Source organism: Prionailurus viverrinus, chromosome B1, assembly GCF_022837055.1.
Source record: "Prionailurus viverrinus isolate Anna chromosome B1, UM_Priviv_1.0, whole genome shotgun sequence".
NCBI classification, from domain to species: Eukaryota; Metazoa; Chordata; class Mammalia; order Carnivora; family Felidae; genus Prionailurus; species Prionailurus viverrinus.
The window spans coordinates 134274131-134294840 of record NC_062564.1 but is presented as its reverse complement, the minus strand read 5'-3'; the positions used below and the strand labels follow the sequence as shown (position 1 = coordinate 134294840).

Genomic DNA, 20710 nt, shown 5'->3' with positions numbered 1-20710 from the left:
AGATTTTTTCTGTTCATCTTTCAAGCTCTGGTCTTGAACTTCTGCATCGCTTGGCAAATATTGATGGTTTCTTTTGCCTTTCTAAAGTACAGGTACACACGGAAGATATTGGCAGTTTAAAAGCTTATGTATGTGTGCGTATACACGTGTATGCTCCCCTGCTTTGCTTTCCCTCCCTACCCTTCTGCACCCTCCCTTTCTGTCTCCTCTCCCCCTTGATTTTTATTGCTGTGTTTTGTTTTTCAGCAAATGGCATTTAAGTCAAATTCAAAGGATTGTGGGGCTCTACCCAAGTTCTAACTTAAATTAAAAATTGATTTCCAGTGGTGAAAGAATATTTTGAAGTAATTTTACTTCTGTATAGGCAGGTATAGGAGACAAATTTTAATGTTCTTAGAGTTATATGGTTCCCATTAATTTATTCACCAGGGTTTGTGGTCATGTAGCCTATAACTGTGTAGGATGTAAATGTATGTGATGAAAGGCTAGTTAGAGAAGATGACAGTGTTTACAATCCCCACCCCCACCCCGCTTTAGAAGATAGAATTTGTTTAAAGTTAAGCACTAGTGCATTTTCTGTCTGCCACAAGAGAGCTGAGAAATTGGGCACAAGTAATGAGAAAGGAGGGAGAACCCTCAAGTTATTATAATGTGAACTTTTCCTTGATTGATTTGAATTCAGGTTATACCTTTGAGCTTTTTTTTTTAGGAACTGTGTCCTAAAATGAGTTGGAGGACCTGTTAGCTCCAGATTTAGGAAGGAATAGAGGTTTTTTTTGTTTTTTTTTTTAATTTTTTTTTTTAATTTTTTTTTTTTTCAACGTTTATTTATTTTTGGGACAGAGAGAGACAGAGCATGAATGGGGGAGGGGCAGAGAGAGAGGGAGACACAGAATCGGAAACAGGCTCCAGGCTCTGAGCCATCAGCCCAGAGCCCGACGCGGGGCTTGAACTCGCCGACTGCGAGATCGTGACCTGGCTGAAGCCGGACGCTTAACCGACTGCGCCACCCAGGCGCCCCAGGAATAGAGTTTTTTAGTGACTTGAATCCCTCACAAATAATGTTTTTCGTTTTTGTTTTTTTTTTAAAAAACTTGTTCTAATGAAGTCCAGAAGAAACTGGCTAATTTTCTCCTACAAAAAGCTTTTGAGAGAATTTTATTAAGGAAACAACTTTTTGACATTGAGATGCCTCTGAAAAGTTTTACTAAAAGAGATAATAAAACGAATAAGACTGACCTGCTCTGGAGCCGGTGTAAAACTTTTCAGGTTCATTTAATGTTACTTGGCAGACAGCATTATTATGGCATCATAAATAATAATGCTTATTTTTACAGAGGATTCTGCTGTACCAGTTAAAGAACTTTAAGTTGAAAGGACTTTTTAAATAGCGGGTGCCCCTTCTCATGTTCCAGACTGGCAGCGTGTTTATGATAATGTCAGTAAAAAAGTGACCAAGGCTCCAGGAGCATTTTCCCAGCAGGCCATGTGCCAGGTATAAGGAACATTCAGGAGGGCCACAGTTGGATTTATGTACAACTGAGATGTAATTTATTTCTGGTTTGACCCTACTATCTTCTTTTTTTTTTTTTTTTTTAAGATTTTATTTTTAAGTAATTTCTACACCCAACGTGGGACTCGAACTCACAATCCCAAGATGAAGATTCACACATTCCTCTGACTCAGCCAGCCAAGCGCCCTGACCCTTCCATCTCCTAAAGGCAGTTTTCAAAAGGAGTTGGTTTTGTTGCTGCTATTAGAATGGTTGACTGTTTTTCATATTCTCTCTTCTGTGGCACCTAGATTGTATATTCTAGAAAAGTTTAGAAGGAAAGAGGGGAAATGGGAATGACAGTGAATGCAAGAGTATTGAGAGTTATGACAGATGTGGTTGAGTCACCCTGTGTCTTAAAACACTCAAAAAGTTGGAGTCTTGGTTCAAGGGGCTCTGGGTTAAAGTCAAAAGAGTACTTTGAAAACTTCACTGTGGGTGTGTGTCAGTGTGAGGGGATGAGAAGAGCAGAAAGGAGACGGAGCGTGGACAAGATTGAGATGGAAAAAGTTGCAAGGATAGTCGCTGCTTCATGTTTTCAAAATGGGCACAAACCTATTGTTTGCTGCTGCAACTTTTGGAATCGTGATCATATATAGTATGAATGCTTAAAATGCTTTTAATTCAGCAGGTATTAGAGTACATTTATTTTACAAGAATGTTTTTCCTTGGCACATATGAAATAGCTATTTAAAATAAATGCAAGAATAAAACTTATATGTATATATTTACCTTACCCCTTGTATTTGTAAAAGAAAAAAATACTGGCACTTGTGGAGTGACTAAGTATTTATTCAGAACATTGTTATTAAACATTTTCACTTTGGCCAGTTTAGTAAATCACTTTATAAGATGAACTTTACTGGAAGCCTGATGCAATTTGTCTGTATTTTCTGACCAAACTTACATACAAAGATAATGCAGGAAAAGGAAAAGATTATTAAGTCTCCCAGAGATTCAGTGGAATTAGTAAACTTTTTTTTTTTTTCCCTAAAAAGAATGACTGAATCTGGTTCTTGGTAGATTATAGAAAAGCAAAATAGTCTCTTAAATGTAGGTGCTCTTTGATGATAAGATTAAATGAGTGATTTATAATCATTCATAATGTTATAATATTAGATGAATTGTACTTTCCCAGAATGATCTTTGGCCCTTTTTCTACACTCTGGCAAGTAACCTGGTTAGTTGTTACCCAATATTAAAGCCGAAAGAAGGGAGGGGGGAATTTACTTGTTCAGAATTAAGATATAAAGCACGAGGCCATCTTTATTTGCCTTCTCTCCTCTGTGTTTATTATAGTATCAGTAATCCCCAAGGTAGTGTGAAGTTCAAATTGCTTCCTCAGTGCATATATGCCTGCTTCAGTAATTTTCTTTCCTTTTTTTCCCTGGGTTCTGTTTTTTGTTTTTAAGAGTCAGCATGCCAGGAGACAGACAACCAACACCTAGCCCAGAGGGGACTGTTGAGATTACTGCTGGAATAAATCCAAGATAAAATCTTTATGTTCTTTCAGACAAAGCATGGATTAAATGGCTTATCTTATTCATATGACTTCAGTTTCTTTCAACCTAATCCAGAAACTGATGGAAAGTTTTTTTCTGATGCCTCTTGTAGTCTTAGCTTATGCTCAGCTATGGGAAAAAAAAAAAAAAAAAAAAAAGTCCAGGCACCCTATGGAATGTAGAATTCGACATGGTTTCTGAACATTGTTTGCCACTTAAGTTTGATAGACACCTATACTCAAAGGAGGTGCAGAACACAGGTTTATGTATCTATAAATCTGGTCATGGTTGACAAACTAGTAGTGTTGTTTTATACTTACAACCATCAGTTAATACGATTTGTGTGTGTGGGGGGGGGGAGAGAAAGAGAGAGAGAGGGAGAGAGGGAGAGAGCGCACTCAAGGGAGCAAGAGGGGGGCGGTGGGAAGAGGGAAGGAAGGGTAGGATGGGGATTGGAGTAAGCATGGTCACAAAACACCATCACACTGCAGTATAACACCTTCTCTTCAGTGATAATATTTTAATTGAAAGACTGCTCATGGTTTGCAAATTAATGTACCCAGTCAAAAAGAAAAATTAAATCTCTCTTAGAAAAAGCTCTAAAGATTGTTTTGGTGAGGAGGATTGGTTGTGGTAGGAATAGATCATATAGTTTGGTCCTTTTGAAAAACCTTGTCAATTTATTATCACTGGAATGGAACCAGTGTCTAGACTTGTTCTTTGTGTTGCCTTTTCCCCTCCCCTCCCCTCCCTTCCCTTCCCCTCCCTTTTCCTCCCTTCCTTCCCTTTCTTTTTTTAAAGCACTGCCTTTTTAGCTAGTCTTACTAAATCATTCACAGTTAATACACCCACAGTGGGCTTCATGGGGTCTCATGTGATCTTTCATCATAGGCACAGTGTTTTCAAGTCTTAAGAGCATTGGAGATTTCTGATACCTTATTACATGGTGAATGGTAGTGGTTCACAGGCAAAAGTTAGGAAGTCAGTGAATAACTGAGATTAGACATGAGTACTATCAAACAGTGGTCAGTTTTTTACATTTGTTTTTCATCCAACTACTTTGTTTTTAAGTCAATTTAAATTTGGCTCAGGTATACCTCATTCCTCTTAACTTTGACACCAAGAAACTAGTTGACATTGCCATAATATCTACTGAAGAACATTTCTGTATATAATGCATAAACATAGTTGTTTTGTTTTGTTTTGTTTTTTTAAATAGGAACTGTTTCATGTGGCTTTACAGAAGCCTTGGGAATACATCAAAATGTACACACTCAGTTGATCTTAGGAAATATAATAGTAATAAAATAAATGAAACCAACACTTTATTACTCCCCTCATGTTCATTTGTACATTTAGATCAAGTTTTTACAATTATATGTGGAAAACAGCTACTCACTGTTCTTTTTATTTTTACTTATTTAAACCAAGTCTTCAAAACTAGATCCTAGTTTTCACAATGAAAAGATACTTTCTTTCAATAGAAATCAAAACAGAATTTCCAGAATATTTTAACTAATTCAGTTAGTACAATTTATGAGCTTTCTTATAAATTCATATACTTTTGAAAAATAAATTCTTTATGACACTAAAGCAAAGCACTTCAGGTAAAATCAGTGACTGGAAAGGAACAATAAACTCTGGGGCGCCTGGGTGGCTCAGTCGGTTAAGCGTCCGACTTCGGCTCAGGTCACGATCTCGCGCTCCGTGAGTTCGAGCCCCGCATCAGGCTCTGGGCTGATGGCTCAGAGCCTGGAGCCTGCTTCCGATTCTGTGTCTCCCTCTCTCTCTGCCCCTCCCCCATTCATGCTCTGTCTCTCTCTGTCTCAAAAATAAATAAAAAAAAATTTTTTTTAATTAAAAAAAAAAACTCTAATTATTCATATTGATATTTAAAAGTTCAAAATACTTCTTCCTGTGAAGAAAATACTTCTTCCTGTGAGGTTTTTTCAGTTTCAGTAATGATATTTAGGGTTCTTTTCATTTTTAGACCATTTTGCCCTAGTTGGTGAAAGACAAGTAGATACATACAGTTTGCCTATAAAAAAGGAGTTTACTTAAAGGTGAACTTTGAAAAAATCAGGAATATTAGCTCTCATTTAATAAGTGAATTGGGGGGGGTGCCTGGGCGGCTCAGTCAGTAAAGCGTCCGACTCTTGGTTTTGGCTCAGGTCATGATCTCTCATGGTTTGTGAGTTCAAGCCCCATGTTGGGCTCTGTTCTGACAGCATGGAGCTTGCTTGGAATTCTCTCTCTCTGCCCCTCCCTTGCTGTCTTTATCTCTCTCTCTCAAAATAATAAACATTAAAAAAAAAAAAAAAAGTGAGTTGGGATGCCACCACATCTTCCAAAGCTTCTAGCATTCTTTTTCTGTTTTTTATCCTGGAGTATTTCTTGATCTCCTATCTCAAGGATACACATGTCTTTCCTTAACCCCACCCAAGCATGCCTGATGTACCCCCTCTCCCAACAGTCATGATCTCATGCAACTCTCATATCTGAAACTTTGCTCAGAGAAATTCATGTCCCCACACTGCACTTAGGAAACTACTCCTTGGGTGAAAAACATCTGATTGGATTGTTGGTGGTAATGGAATTTTGTTACAATAGTTTTTGTTTGTTTGTTTTTTTGAGGATTTCTGTGTCTTAAAAAGCATCATTGTTCTGTGGAGATGTCTGTAATATTACAAATGTGAACAAACACGTTGCTTCTAATATGTAGGGGGAAAAGGGAGAATTCACCATAACATATTCCAAATTTTTGGTAAGCTCATGTTTCTGAATTTCGTTGAAGATGCCACGAAATGACAAAATCAAATTCATTCATTTGACAAATACTACTTGCATATCTGTGTTAGTCCATAATTATGCTGAGGTCATGGGAGACACAGAGATGAATGAATTAACTCCAGACCCCACCAAATAGGAAACGAGTCTGAGGAAAATAAATGAAAACACCAAGGGTTATCTTGGTGTAAGAAGACTTATAGAAAAGGTCTGTCAGTATTTCTGACACCTGTTTCTACACTTCCCTGCTTTTCTGGATCCTCCAATACGAGTAGAAGGCATGGTCTTGCCACAATAAATTTTTGTTTGATGGTAACTGTAGGTGACCTATAGATTCCTAAAATTGTTTGAAATAGCCTTGTCCTTTATCAGTCTCTTTCCTCCTCTCCTTGAAAAATTTATTTGGGGAGCTGTAGAGATTTCTGCAATTAGCATGACATTAATTGTGGGAGCCCTCGTGCCTGGCAGACAGTTTGGCATTAAAAAAAGAGATCTTTGCTACATGTTGGAGTGTATCAGTTTTATTTTATTTTTTTAAGTTTATTTATTTATTTTTGAGAGAGAGGAAAAAAGCATGAGTGGGGGAGGGGCAGAGAGAGAGGGAAAGAGAGAGAATCCCAAATGTGGGGCTCAAACCTACCAGCTGTGATATCATGACCTGAGCTAAAGTTGGACGCTTAGCTGACTGAACCACCCAGGCGCCCCTGGAGCATATCACATTTTAAAAGGTATCCAAAACCTCTCCATTATTTGAAAATACTTGGGGAGAGGTGGGAGGGTGTTTAATTTTTTGAAGAGAGAACTTAACAATTAAAGTTGGTTTGCACTTACATAATACTATTACACTGTTAAGAGTGCCTTATTCTGTCAGCTCATTATCCCTCCTTGCATAGTAACAATCTATAACTTTCTTACTTACAAAAGCTTATAGCTTTTTGTACTGTAAGTGTGCCCATAAATTTCGCTAGGGATCTTTCTTTAAAATTTTTTTAATTTTTAATTTTTTGAGACACAGACCATGGGCAGGGTGGGACAGAGAAAGAGGGAGACAGAATCTGAAGTAGGCTCCAGGCTATGAGCTGTCAGCACAGAGCTCCACACGGGGCTCAAACTCAGGAACCATGAGATCGAAGTTGGATGCTTAACCAACAGAGCCATCCAGGCGCCCCAGTCTGTCTAGGGATCTTAAAAGTTCTTTTAAAATACCAGGTATGGAAGTAGATGCTTAGGTAGTTGCCCAAAGGGCATGATGCTTCTGAAGAAGTAATATTGCTAGCACCTTCATACCTTTCCCAGCCTAAGTAGGCACACCCAGGCAGTATAAGTGTGTTCTTGTAATAGGGCTCGCTGTTGAGGTAATTTAGTGTGTATTCACAAAGTAAAATTAATTTTGTGTCAAAACCTTGCTCAGGCAGGCCTTTTGGTTTCCATCTCTAATCTGTGTCTTGGAAATGTTGATTATGGCATCTTCATGATAAATGCATTATTTGTATGACATTAGCTTTAACACGTATTGTCTTATTTCTTCCTCACAGCAGTCCTGTGAGGTTTTGTGTATTTCAAATGTGTGTGCTCAGTATTTAAGTATGACTGATTTCTTAAAAACCAAGCCAAATAATGCGGCTGTTTCAAGGACTTTGTAGTTTAGTTTAGGAAGAAAGAATGAATTAGCCAGCAAACACTGGATCAGGCCTTGATAGTAGTCCCAGATTTCCACAGGAACACCTCACAGTCTGTGGTGGAAGGCTGACTGCAAATCTGTGAATAGCTCCGTGTGCTAAGTGTTATGTGGGGCAAGCACAGAGCACCGAGGAAGAAACTGGAAACTGATTCACATAGGTGTGTGTTTGGGAGAAGGAAAGTTACATTGACTGTACTTTGAGTAAAAGTTTTTATCCCTGTTTTTAAAAATATCAATTATGTTTTTATTTATGAACAGATATATTTTGTGATCCAGAATTTAAAAGATAAAAATATGTAGTACAAATCTTCCCATTGCTCCACCCCTCTAGCCACCTAATTCTCTTTTCTACAAGGCTGATGTCACAGACTTCTTGTCTGTATTCCCAGTAGTATTTTTTTTGCATGGCTGGTAACTACATACATGTTCCCTTCTGTCACCTTTTCATTTATACAAATCCTGGCATATACTGCACCTATATTTTTCCCTCTTGCTTAACAATATGTCTTAGAGATTACTCCCAAATCAATACATGAAGAGAGTACTAATTCTTTGTTATAGCTACATAGTATTTCTGCGTAAGGGGCATGTACCACAGTTTTCTTAGCCAGTTAACTTCTGAATGGGCATTTAGATTGTATCCAGTATCTTACTATTTGCAAACGAGGCTGAAGTGAATAGGTTTGTACATATGTGTAGAAGTTGGTGCTATAAGTCAAATTGTTGTGTCTGAGTATGGGAAATTAGAATTTGGGGGCGGTTGCCTAATTGATGCCTTTAGAAGTTGTGACCCTTTACCCTCCCACAAACCAGGGTATTAGAGTGCCTTTTTCCTCATATTTAACAGATACAGTATCATCATTTTTTTTGTTTTGCCAGTCAGTATGTGAAAAATAGTTTCTACGTAGTCATAGTGTTTTTGAGGAGAAAACAATGCAAAACAGTTTCCCTTTTGTCCCTGGTATGTTTATTTCCAGTAGTTTGTTATTTAAGACATTGACTTATAACTCCTACAAGCTACAGTATTTAGGAAGTCTCTAAAGCTCTAAAAATTGGAAATTTATTTTCATGTTCTGAGTTCTGAGCCTGAAAACATACCAGCAAATGTTTATTGGTTGCCTCTGTGTGACAGGCATTGTGTGATTGGTGGTTCACCGAGGTAGTACTGGCCCCCGCTCTCATGGAACTTGTGATCAGGAAGTAGCAGAGATGATGTTACATGAGGTGCTTTAGCAGTATAGAGAGCTGTGGGAGCACGTGAACAGTTTTGGGAGGGAGGGATTGGGGAATCTTTTCCAAAAGATGTTTTTTAGGCTGTGACCTGAAGTCTGTATGGGAGTTATCTGGACACCAGTGAGGGAAGAGAGTTTTAGATAGGGACAAGAAAATTATGAGTCATCTAGCTAGATGGGGATTGGTGTGCAACAAGTAGATAACTACAGGCTGAACCGTAATCCAAAAGTTGACCTGTGTTTGAAGAAAAATAGCATGAGCCTTATCTTTTAAAAATTAAAACTGATAGAAAACCCTCTTGAGGTTTCTGTCCACACCATTAAAGAAAGCCTTAGGGTGCCTGAGTGGCTCAGTCCGTTAAGTGTCTGGTTTCAGATCAGGCTTTGCCCTCATGACTTCATGGGTTCAAACCCCGCATCAGATTCTGTGCTGGCAGCACAAAGCCTGCTTAGCATTCTCTCTCTCCCTCTCTCTGTGCCCCCTCCCCCACTCATGCTGTCTCTGTCTCTCTCAAAATAAATAAATAAACTTTAAAAAATGTTTTAAAAAGAATGCCTTGATAATGTTGGCACCAGGGATTTCACATATCCCTGGGCCTTTTGAAAGTTTTTAGAATTTCACATTTGACCTTCATACCAATCCTGTGAAGCAGTTAGGTTTGTTAATATTATCCCCTTTATCACCATGAGGAAATAGTCGCAAAGAAGTTGAATCTCATCCAGAATTGGAGAGCCAGTCCTCAGCAGGGCCAGAACTAGAATCCAAGATCTTTTTTGACTTCCTTTGTCAGCATGCTGCCTTCGCGCTCCCTGCAGTTCCTGGTTAGTGATAACTAAGCCTTTTTGAGACTGGCATTGTTATAAAAGTGCTGCTCCGTTGAAACTTGAGAAACTTAAAACACAGTATTGCAAGAGCCTCCAGGTCTCAGTGGTGAGGTATATTTCTTCGTCCTGCTCTTTTTTAGCTTATTAAAACAAACTGTGTCATGCTTAGAATTCATTTACTAACATATTTTATTTTGGTATCTGTGTATTTCCTTATGATTACACAATGTCATTCCAAGAGCAGTGAGAAATCAGACTGAGGCCAGCATTGCTGCCTTTTCTGGTCTGAAGCCGTGTAGTAGGAAGAGGCAGTTAAATCTGAATACCAAAGCACTTCTTTGTACAAACAGAAGCAAGACATTGTTTTTCAAAGAATGTTTTTGGTCACGTGTAGGACAACTGGAGTCACATCTCCTCCTTAAAATGCTAATATATTTGCCTCTTGCCTGAAGGTTGAGGTTTTTGGAAAGGTAGTATTAATATTATGAAACCAGGCTCAGTCACTTCAGAGCATTGTGTGACTTTGGATATGTAATTTAATTTCTCTAGAATTCAGTCTGGGATAATACCTACCACAGAGGTTAATATGAGAATTGGAGCATTATACGGAATTTTGTCCAATTTTTTTGTTGTCAAAGTATAATTGACATACAATATTCTATTAGTTTCAGGTGTACAGCATAGTGATGCAACCTTTATACATTACGGAGTGATCACCATACTAAATCTAGCTGCCATGTGTCACCATGCAAAGTTGTTACCTATTATTGACTATATTCCCTATGCTGTACATTGCATCCCTGTGTCTTATTTATTTTAGAACTGGAAGTTTGTACCTCTTAATCCCTTTCCCTTATTTCAGCCATCTCCCATCCCACTCCCCTCTGGTAACCGAATTGTTCTATCTGTGAGTCTGTTTCTGTTTTGTTTTTTAGATTCTAAATATAAGTAGAATCATACAGTATTTGTCAATTCTGACCTCTTTCACTTTGCATAATACCCTCTAGGTCATTCACATTGTGACAAATGGCAAGATTATGTTTTTCTTTGGCTGGGTAACATTCCATTGCATGTATATACTGCATCTTTATGCCTTCATCTATCGATAGATTCTTAGGTTGTTTCCATATCTTGGCTATTGTAAATAATGCTGCAATAAATGTGGGTTTGCTTATATCTTTTCAAATTAGTGTTTTTGTTTTCTTTGGATTCTTTGGGTAAGTACCCAGAAGTGGAATTGCTGCATTGTATGGTATTTCTAATTTTACTTTTTGAGGAACCTCCATACTGTTTTCATAGTGGCCACCCCATTTTGCATTCCCACCAACAGTGCACATGGGTTCCCTTTCCTCCACATACTCACCAACACTTGTTATTTCTTGTGTTCCCCCCCCCCCCCACCACCACCCAAATGTTTATTTTTGAGAGAGAGAGAGAGAAAGAAAGAGCACGAGCTGGGGAAAGGCAGAGAGAGTGGGAGACAGAATCCAAAGCAGGCTCCAGGCTCTGAGCTGTCAGCACAGAGCCCAATGTGGGGCTCAAACCCACAAACCGTGAGATCATGGCCTGAGCCGAAGTTGGATGCTTAACTGACTGAGCCACCCAGCCACCCTTTCTTGTCTTTTTGATAATAGCCATTCTCTTAGGTGTGAGGTGGTATCTCATTGTGGTTTTGATTTGCATTTCCCTGGTGATCAGTGATGTTGAGCATCTTTTCATGTGTCAGCTCTCTGTATGTCTTCTTTGGAAAAATGCCTATTCAGGTTCTGTGCCCAATTTTTAATTGGATTGTTTTCTGGATAGTAGTTGTGAGTTCTTTGTGTATTTTGGATATTAACCCTTACTGGGTTGTTTGAAAATATCCTCTCCCATTCGGTAGTTTCCCTTTTTCGTTTTATTGATAGTATCCTTCATTGTGCAAAAGCGTTTAGTTTGATGTGGTCCCATTTATTTATTTTTGCTTTTGTTCTTGCCTGAGCAGACAGATCAAAAAAAAATATTGCTTAGACTGATGTTCAAGAGATTACCGCTTATCCTTTTTTTTCAGGAGTTTTATGGTTTCCGGTCTTAAAGTCTCTAATCCATGTTGCGTTTATTTTTGTGTATAGTGTAAGAAGGTGATGTAGTTACATTCTTTTGCAAGTAGTTGTCCAGATTTCCCAGCACCATTTATTTAAGACTGTCTTTTTCCATTTGTATGTTCTTGCTTCCTTTGTTGAAGATTAATTGACTGTACAAGCATGGTTTATTTCTGGACTCGATTTGGTTCCCTTGATCTGTTTTTGTGCCAGTACCATATTGTTTTGCTTCCTATACCTTTGTAGTGTCGTTTGAAATCAGGGAGTATGATGCTTGCAAGCTTTGTTCTTTTTTCTCAAGATTGCTTTGCCTATTTGGGGTCTGTTTTGGCTCTGTACAAATTTTCATACTATTCTAGTTTTGTGAAAAAAATGTCATTAGTGTTTTGGTAATTTGCACCGAATCTATAGATTGCTTTGGGTAGTATGGGCATTTTACTTTATCTTATTTTACTTGTATTCTATTTTGGGGTAGTATGAACATTTTAACAGTATTCTTCTAGTCTGTGAGCATGTTATGTCTTTTTATTTATTTTTGTGGTCTTCAGTTTATTTCATCAGTGTCTTACAGTTTTCAGAGTACTGGTCTGGTCTTTTACTTCCTTTGTTAAATTTATTCCTAGTTTGTTTTTTGGGTTTTTTTATGTGATTGAAAATGGGATTGTTTTCTTAATTTCTCTTTCTGATAGTTATTAGTGTATAAAAGTGCAACAGATTTATGTATATTAATTTTGTATCCTGAACCTTTACTGAATTCTTTTTTTAGTTCTAATAGTTTTCTGATGAAGTCTTTAGAGCTTTCTATATATAGTTTCATGTCATCTGCAAATAGTGATAGTTTTACTTCTTTTCCAATTTGGATGCCTTTTATTTCTTGTCTGATTGCTATGGCTAAGACTTCCAACAAAAGGGGCAAGAGTGAGCATCCTCGTCTTGTTCCTGATCTTAGAAGAAAAGCTTTCAGCTTTTCACATTCAAGTATAATGTTAGCTGTGGTATTTCTTTTTTAAGTTTCTACAATAAAGGCTATATCTGCAGTTGATGGGTACATTTAGTACAGTAGCTTCCCCCCCCCACCCCCCACCCCCACCAAGCTAATGATGTTGCATCTTACAATAAATGGTATCAAACAGAAGAAATAACAGTACATAAAAAGGTTAATGCAATGTCAGGTACAATATGTATTCAGTAAGTAGGTGCTATCATTTTATATTCAGTTGAATTATGGTTCCTGTGTTAAGTCCATACCTTTATGGGGAAGCAAGGTCAGTCTACATACAGGATACCAGATTTGTGAGGCAGTCAGAAGTAGGTAGGCAGGAAGGAAGAGCTGCATTCCCCTAGGAACCTAGATACTGCCTGTGAGAGACAGCAGTGGGATTTGTGGTTGTAAGTGCTAAAGGTCACTGTCTACACCGTGGAAGCAGAGCTGGACAAAGAAGGACCTGCAGACTAGAATTTTTTGATTCATGCAACCAGCATGGATTATTGTTGTTGCTTTTTATCATGTCTTGTGCTTTGTGGAGGTCTTACCTGCAGATCTTCAGCCTTAACTAGACTGTGCCTTAGAGAGGCTGATTGTTTACTATTTGGCTGCAGTGTTTGTTACAGGGACCTGGCTTCTCTGAGCAGGAGTGGCAGTACTCTGCTGGAGACCCTGTGGCAAAAGTGGATTTTAAGGAAAGGATTAGGCCATAATGGTTTGTTGAACTTCCCCTCCCTTTTTGGAAAGTCTCCTTCCAGCGGCCGACTTGGAGGTGCCAAGATGTACTTTATTAAACACAAGAGAGCCTGTCCTTACAGCTCTTTCTCTGCAGACAGATTTGAAATACCTGTACTCTAGTTTAAGAGTCTCTAATTTGAGCCAGAAGAAGAGTAGAGATCTGAATTTCAGGCAGATGGAACATAAAATGGGCCCATGTTATACAGACTCTCTTTATATATCTCTATTATAACCTCCCCTCTTTTAAATACAGTTTGAAAAATATATCTTGATAAAGGGGAATTAACTCTAATTCTGTAACTTATTCTTAAATGGTTCAGTGTAGAAGTATGGGTGGGAGAGAAAAATACAAAGTAAATGCGATAGAATGCCAACATTTGGGGAGTTTGGGTGAAGGGTTCATGGGAATTTCTTTTATTATTTTTGTAATTTTTCTGTAAATATAAAATTATTTCTAAAAAAAAAGTTGAAAATATCGTGAGCATCTTTCCATGCAAGCTCATACACCTATATTATTATTTTAATTCTCTGACACACTGCTATATAGATGTACTATAAAGGTCTTTAGCTGGATTCCTATTGTCGGGCATTTGATTATTTCCAGTTATTTGCCATTATAAACAGTGATGCTTGGAAGTCTTAAAAAAATTTTTTTTAAGTTTATTTTGAGAGAGACACAGACCACATGAGCAGGGGAGAGGCAGAGAGAGAGGTAGAGAGAGCGGGAATCCCAAGCAGGCTCCACGCTGCCAGCACAGAGCCTGACGTGGGGCTTGAACCCGTGAAACTGTGAGATCATGACTTGAGCCGAAACCAAGAATTGGACACTTTAACCAAGTGAACCACCCAGGCGCCCCAGGGAGGTCTTTAAATATATCCTCATGTATTTGGAATGGAATCCCCACATCCCTTTGAAATACTCCCACTTTCATAATGGATTTAATAGGAACATTCACAGTAAATTAACCAATTAATGCTTGAACCTAAGACCTTATTTATAATTTTAAATGGGTTAAATGGTGACTCCTTAGCAATGTTTATCTTATCCAGATACTAATAAATACTGAGCTATAGAAAAATTTCTTCAGTTCCGCTTCATCTCATATAATAACTTTAGGGACAGCTTGGCGGCTCAGTTGGTTAAGTGTGTCACTCTTGATTTCCACTTAGGTCATGATCTCACGGGTTCATGAGTTTGAGCCTTGCATCAGGCTCTGCACTGACAATGTGAAGCCTGCTTGTGATTCTCTTTCTCTCCCTCTCTCTCTGCCCCTCCCCTGCTCAAAATAAATAAACTTTAAAGAAAAATAAAAACTTTAGAAAAAAAGAATCTTTTAGTGACACGAAACATCTTGGCTAGGTATTGACTCCTTGAATAATTAAGTTCAGAAAATCGTTTAGTGTCTTGAAGTTACAGTTTTTTCATCTCATTCTGTTGGAAGCAGTGGAGGAATCTTTTTCTCTCTGATTCTTCACCTTCATTGATTCCCAGATATGTTAATTGGATTCCCATTCTCATTCCAGGAACAGATGGGATGAGGGGACTACTTGACCAGAGTCAGTAGTAATATGCTGTATCTCTGTTGTGTTGATCCACCTTCAGCTTATAATTGTTATTTGTCCTAATTATGCATGTGAAAAACTGAAACCATAGAATACTGTTAAATTTTATCATGATGTCAAAACAGCATTCATTTCTGTTCCTGACAGTTGTCCTGAAATGTTGGGTTATTAGTATTTGGTCCAGTTTTTAGGCATCTCTTAATGGTTTTGAAAAACAAAAAGCAGGTAAGCAAGTCTAGTGTTTGACATGCATAATGCCTAAAGGCAGAGCTGATAGGACATGCGGACTAAAGGGATACCCTTGATTCTTTGGATATACCTTCTGACCTCCAGAGCCAGTCAAAAATATCAAACTGCAAACATTTCAACAAAACTGCATGAAATTCACGTTTTAAAACCTGACCCCAGGCAAATTAAATTACATTTGAACATTGACGGATCCGTTCAGTTTGATTCCATGGCAGTGTGAATGTTGTATGCTCTTTTCTTTCCTTTGCCTTCATCCTTCAACTGGAATGGTGGGTTAATGAATCGTAGATCAGGAATTGGCAACCAGTGCTGTATTAAATTACACTCAGATCAGAAATGAGAGCCAGGAAAAGAAGCCTTTCATCTACTCTCCAGCTATGAGGCAGGTATTGGACCAGACAGACTGGGAAGACCAGTAACGGGAGGAGTGTGTGTTGTAGAGAACTTGCCCGGGGCACTTGGCTGTGAATTGACACAGAGCAAAAAGTTGCTTTTCCAGGGAAAATCATGAGGTCGTGGGATTTCATGTCTCTAGTTAAGGAAAAATGATTTTTAAAGTTTTTTTTTTTTTTAAACTTTTGCATTTTCTTTGCACTTATAAAGACTGTAAAAAGACATTTCCTAGACACCATCTGTGGTGGTGATATTGGTGGCAGCAGCCGTCATTTGTTTAGCTGGAGATAAGGAAGAGAAGTCTAAGTAGTAGATCTTTTATCCAAGACACTAGGAAATCTGTTTCTCCTAGGGTCTTTCTCTGAGGAAATACATAGTATGTGTTTGTGCGTACACACGTGTATGTGTATATTTGCGTATATAAGGTGAAAATGCTGGCTGGAAGCATGGGCGGAGACACTGAAGTACATGTCTTTACCTTAAAGTGAATCTTTGGCCAGTTAGAATATTACAAAAAAAATCTGTCCGTGATTCGATGTTGGCCTTTTTAACTATGAGGTAGGTGTTCAGATGATTTCCATCTTTGTGTTCATTTTACTTGGCTCACAGGACACATGTTGCTATGAAGCAGCAAACTGCAACCCCAGTTTTATTTCTTTCTGCCTCTACTTTTGTTATATCTGTTTTCCCCATAGATTTACTAATTTGCTAATTTTCATTAATACACACATTTTCCTTTGGAAACTTTGATCTGAGGGTCAGAATTAGTCTGCCATTGTCTCCTGCAGAACCTCTTCCCCGCCCATTAAGTCCAGTTAGTCTCTGGTCTTGTTTTATCCAGAATGTGAAGTTCCTAATACTTAGCTAGTAAAGGGTGGCCCTGAGGTGATTCCACTCACCAGAAGGTTGCCGTATGAATACCAGCGTCTACTAATACCATCACCCGAGTTCTTTTTGTTTCTGTGCTAATCTTTTCCCTTCTTGGTTTTCACTTTCAGCAGACCTACTCCAATGAAGTTCATTGTGTTGAAGAGATTCTAAAGGTGAGCTCATTTACTGTTTTTCATTTGAAGAAATGTTTAAGGAGGCAGGCATATCTCCATTTACTTTGACTTTAATGAACAGTTGCCATCTCCATACCCCTTTAAATTTTTTTTTTTTTCAACGTTTATTTATTTCTGGGACAGAGAGAGACAGAGCATGAACAGGGGAGGGGCAGAGAGAGAGGGAGACACAGAATCGGAAACAGGCTCCAGGCTCTGAGCCACCAGCCCAGAGCCTGATGCGGGGCTCGAACTCACGGACCCGTGAGATCGTGACCTGGCTGAAGTCGGACGCTTAACCGACTGTGCCACCCAGGCGCCCCTCCATACCCCTTTAAACTGTTCCCCTCCTCATACCTTCAAATGCAAAATAAACCAGAATAGTAACAGAAGGACTCTTAAAGCATTATTGAGCTCTCTGACAGATTCTGTTAATTAAAATGAAATCTGCAAGCTGCAAGGCATTTGTCTCAGGTTTTTCTGGTGGCTCATAAAGACCCACAAGAGTTGCTCACTTCTCAGAAAGGAAAGCCCTCTGTATTGAGGGGTTAAATGGTGCTTGATTTATACCTCTGGGTGTTTTGTAATGGACACTTGCTATGTATGGCCTCATCTTCAGTGAGACCATGAATTTTTAAAAGAATGAAGAAAAACAGTAGGAAGTAAATGGATATCTATAAACTTACCTTGAAGGGTTATTTTTCACTCTTGTTTCTTGAGATGGTGCTGTGAACATTTTTGCTGTTTCTACAGATACATCATTGAACCCGTTATCTGTTGGTTCAGGGTTTTGTTTTGTTTTTTTCCCCCCACAAGGACAACAGATTCTTCCTAGAATTCAGTTCCAGGAAAAAAATAAATTAATTCTCCTCATGAACCTGTATGCTTTCATTTTATCAGAGAAGAATTACATAAACTCCTTAGTTTCTTACTTTGGCTTCAATTTCCAGGAAATCTAGAGCTAAATTGAATGCTCAAGTACTGTAATTGTAATAACTAAGAGTTTTGTTTATTTCTCATTGCTCCTCTTTGGCTTTTAACTTTCTTCCATGTCAGTGGAAGCATGTTAGTGCTATTCTTGCTTTATCTTTTACTTTAAGTTTTCTGATTTTTTTTGAAGTAGAGATCTGTATGACACATGTACCTATTCATTTGTATTTTCACTGTTCACTTTTCCTCAAAATATATGCTTATCCAATTTTTCCTTTAATTTTTTATTATAAAGTATTAAGTGCGTGGCATTGAAACCAGTAATTCTCACTTGCAAAAAAAAAATTTTTTTTTTCAGTGTTTATTTATTTTTGAGAGAGACAGAGACAGGATGCGAGTGGGTTAGGGGTAGAGAGACAGGGAGACACAGAATCCAAAGCAGACTCCAGGCTCTGAGCTGTCAGCACAGAGCCCTACACGGGTCTTGAACCTACGAACTGTGAGATCATGCCCTGAGCCCAAGTCGGGCCCTTAACTGACTGAGCCACCCAGGAGCCCCTCCCTTGCAAAATTTTTGACAAAGGTAGTGTCTAACCAGATGTTCAGATATTTGGAAAGCAGTTCCATGATTTCTGTTTTATAATTTTTGTCCCCTACTTTTATAGTTGGAATCTTCTAAGAAATATCTCTAAGGAAACACACTTTGTACTGCTAAAATTGAACAATTTTTATGAACAAGCAAGATTAATAATAAACAGGTTATGTTGGTTAAGCTTTTGTCTCATCCTCTTCTTCTGATATTTCTGAAATCCTTTGGTGTGATGAGTAATAAAACAACAAATGACTTAGTTATAAAATATGGCCTTAGCATTTTCTCTGAAAGTGTGTGTGATTTGTTTTATAGTTATTTCAAAAGTAAATGCAACAATATAGATTACTTGTCTTCTGTGTATATCAAATGTTGCTCTTAGATTTTGATGTGTTAATATACTCCTCATGAAATCCCTTATTTAGGATGATGGTATTAGAGTATCAGACAAGCAGTTTTAATTTAATAAACCTATTCATCGTCCCTCCCCTCTCCGCCAGTGTCACTTTCATGGGTTCTTGCTTACCTGGAAAGGCATGAAAGTGAACAGTTAATGCAAGCTACCAGGTGAGTATTTTCATTTGAAAATCATGGGGAGAGCAAATAGAAGGATATCCTGGACTGAGGAGGGGCACAAGCCTTTGCAGAGTGGAGACTTGGAGTCTTTCCCCCTACACTCACCCTCTCTTGGGGGCTCCAGCCATATGATGTGCACTCCTTGGGCCTCAGTTTACTTGTTGGTAAAATGAAGGCCCTGGGCTAATAGATGATCCCTAGGGTCCTATCTAGCTCTCACTCTCTAGTGCTGATCCAGGTACTTTCCTCTGCCTCGTGGTTCATGTTCTTCTCTTTTACCAGCAATTTATGAAGATTGCCAGGAATCCTAACACAAATATTTCTGATGGGTGATAGAAGCAGTAAATAGTTTTCCTCACAGAAAAAACAATCATAGAAAAATCTTTCTTGGTTCTCTGGTGGAAATATGAAGAGTGGAAGTGTTTTAACAAAGGCCTATAATTCCTGCAGGCTGATGGGGTAAGAAGATAGCAGACAGTACTGGAGATTAGGAATTGGTCACACATGAGTTCCAGACAGCGGACTGTGCCCTCATGTACTCAGTGGGAGTAAGGCAACAGCTCGGGTTTTCTACTTACAGTGGCATGGCCTGGACAGCCTCCTGGGGAAGTCAGCACAGTACTCGTAGACAGTACCTTAGCGCAGCATTCTAGCAATTCTGGTACAGTGAGTGGTAGCACTGTTACTTGTTCATTCATTTATGCAACAAATAGCCACTAAGCCTCAAGTACTTTTCTAGGCACTGACGATGCCACGTGAATAAGACCTAGTTCTTGCTCTAATGGGGATTACAGGAGGAAGATAATTACATAATAAAAATATCAGGTATTGATGAGTGCAGTGATTCCCATAGCAGGCAAATGAAGAGGATGAGCAGAGGAAAGAATGCAAAAAGCCTTGAGGTGGGAACAGGTTGGTGTATTCGAGGAGCACCAGAAGTTAGAGGAAGCAGACAGTGTGTCTAGAGCAGAGTGAGCAAGGTAGAGAGCAAGGAGCAACAGCTCCGTGGCACCTGGAAGCTAAGACCCAGGCAGGTGCCACCTGATTTACCCTCATTCGTGTGGTAAGTCATTGTTAAGGTAGGGAGCAAGTTCATGGCCTTGTGTGCAATTCTGGGCAGCCTCCTTGTCTTATGGCCCCAATTCTCCTAAGGCCTAACTCCCTCCAGTAAGCCAGGCATTTAGGGAAGTATATAAATTCTTTCAGGCTGTTGGCAAACAACTTAGGTCCTGAAAGAGTTTATGCACTTTCCAACTGCCTAATTTAATAGCTGGGGCAGCCCTAGGCATTGTGAGCACAATGGACATTTTCTGGGAATAATTGGTAACTAAAAGTCATAGATGCCATTGGGATTCTAAAGAAATTCTTGGAAAACAGAAGGGGGGATACTTTCAAACACCTCAATTAATTATATTTTTATATTGTAGCATTATAATGATCCTGTTCCTTAAAGGATAGTCAAATAAATAAAACAGCAGGGAGCTCGCTTTGGTGCAGTATTGAAATTCTTTCAAAACTAGACTTAATTAAAAGTTGTGATGCTTTTAATTTATTAAGTACTTTTTATGACCATGTATCCAAGCATTTTACATAAATTACCCTCATTCTACTTAGAAAAATAAGTGGTCTTAGTTCACCCCTCACTGAGAACAGAGGTGCAGAGAGCTCGGGGACTGTAGGCTGCCAGGGCTGGTGAGGATCAGTTAGGATTCCAGTCTGGGACTCTGGCTCCAGAGTGGTTGCTCTTTCCATTATATTCTAGGACAGGATTCTTCCTTTGTGCTGAACAAAGCAGATGGTTAGTCAGTAGGCATGGACATGTCTTCACCTTTAACAAAAATTACTCAAGAAAGCCAGCATCAGTTACTCTTCTTGTCACTGTGCCAGGTCATTTATGTCTGTCCTGGGGTGATAGCCACCAAGAGAGTGGCTGTGGGGAAAGGCAAGGGGAAAAGTGCAGAGTCTGGGAATGGAAATACTTGCTAGA

The 20710-nt window shown here is 38.8% G+C and overlaps 1 protein-coding gene across 4 annotated transcripts in view; it reads left to right on the top strand.

The window, feature by feature from the left end:
• Positions 1-20710, top strand: part of AFF1 (ALF transcription elongation factor 1) — a 236919-nt gene that overhangs the window by 163570 nt on the left and 52639 nt on the right. For 3 of the 4 annotated variants that reach the window (XM_047856954.1, XM_047856953.1, XM_047856956.1), the window contains one exon: positions 16584-16628. In XM_047856954.1, coding sequence (XP_047712910.1) covers positions 16584-16628 — 45 coding nt within the window. The remainder of the gene's footprint in view (positions 1-16583; positions 16629-20710) is intronic. The other variant, XM_047856955.1, reaches the window with a different exon arrangement.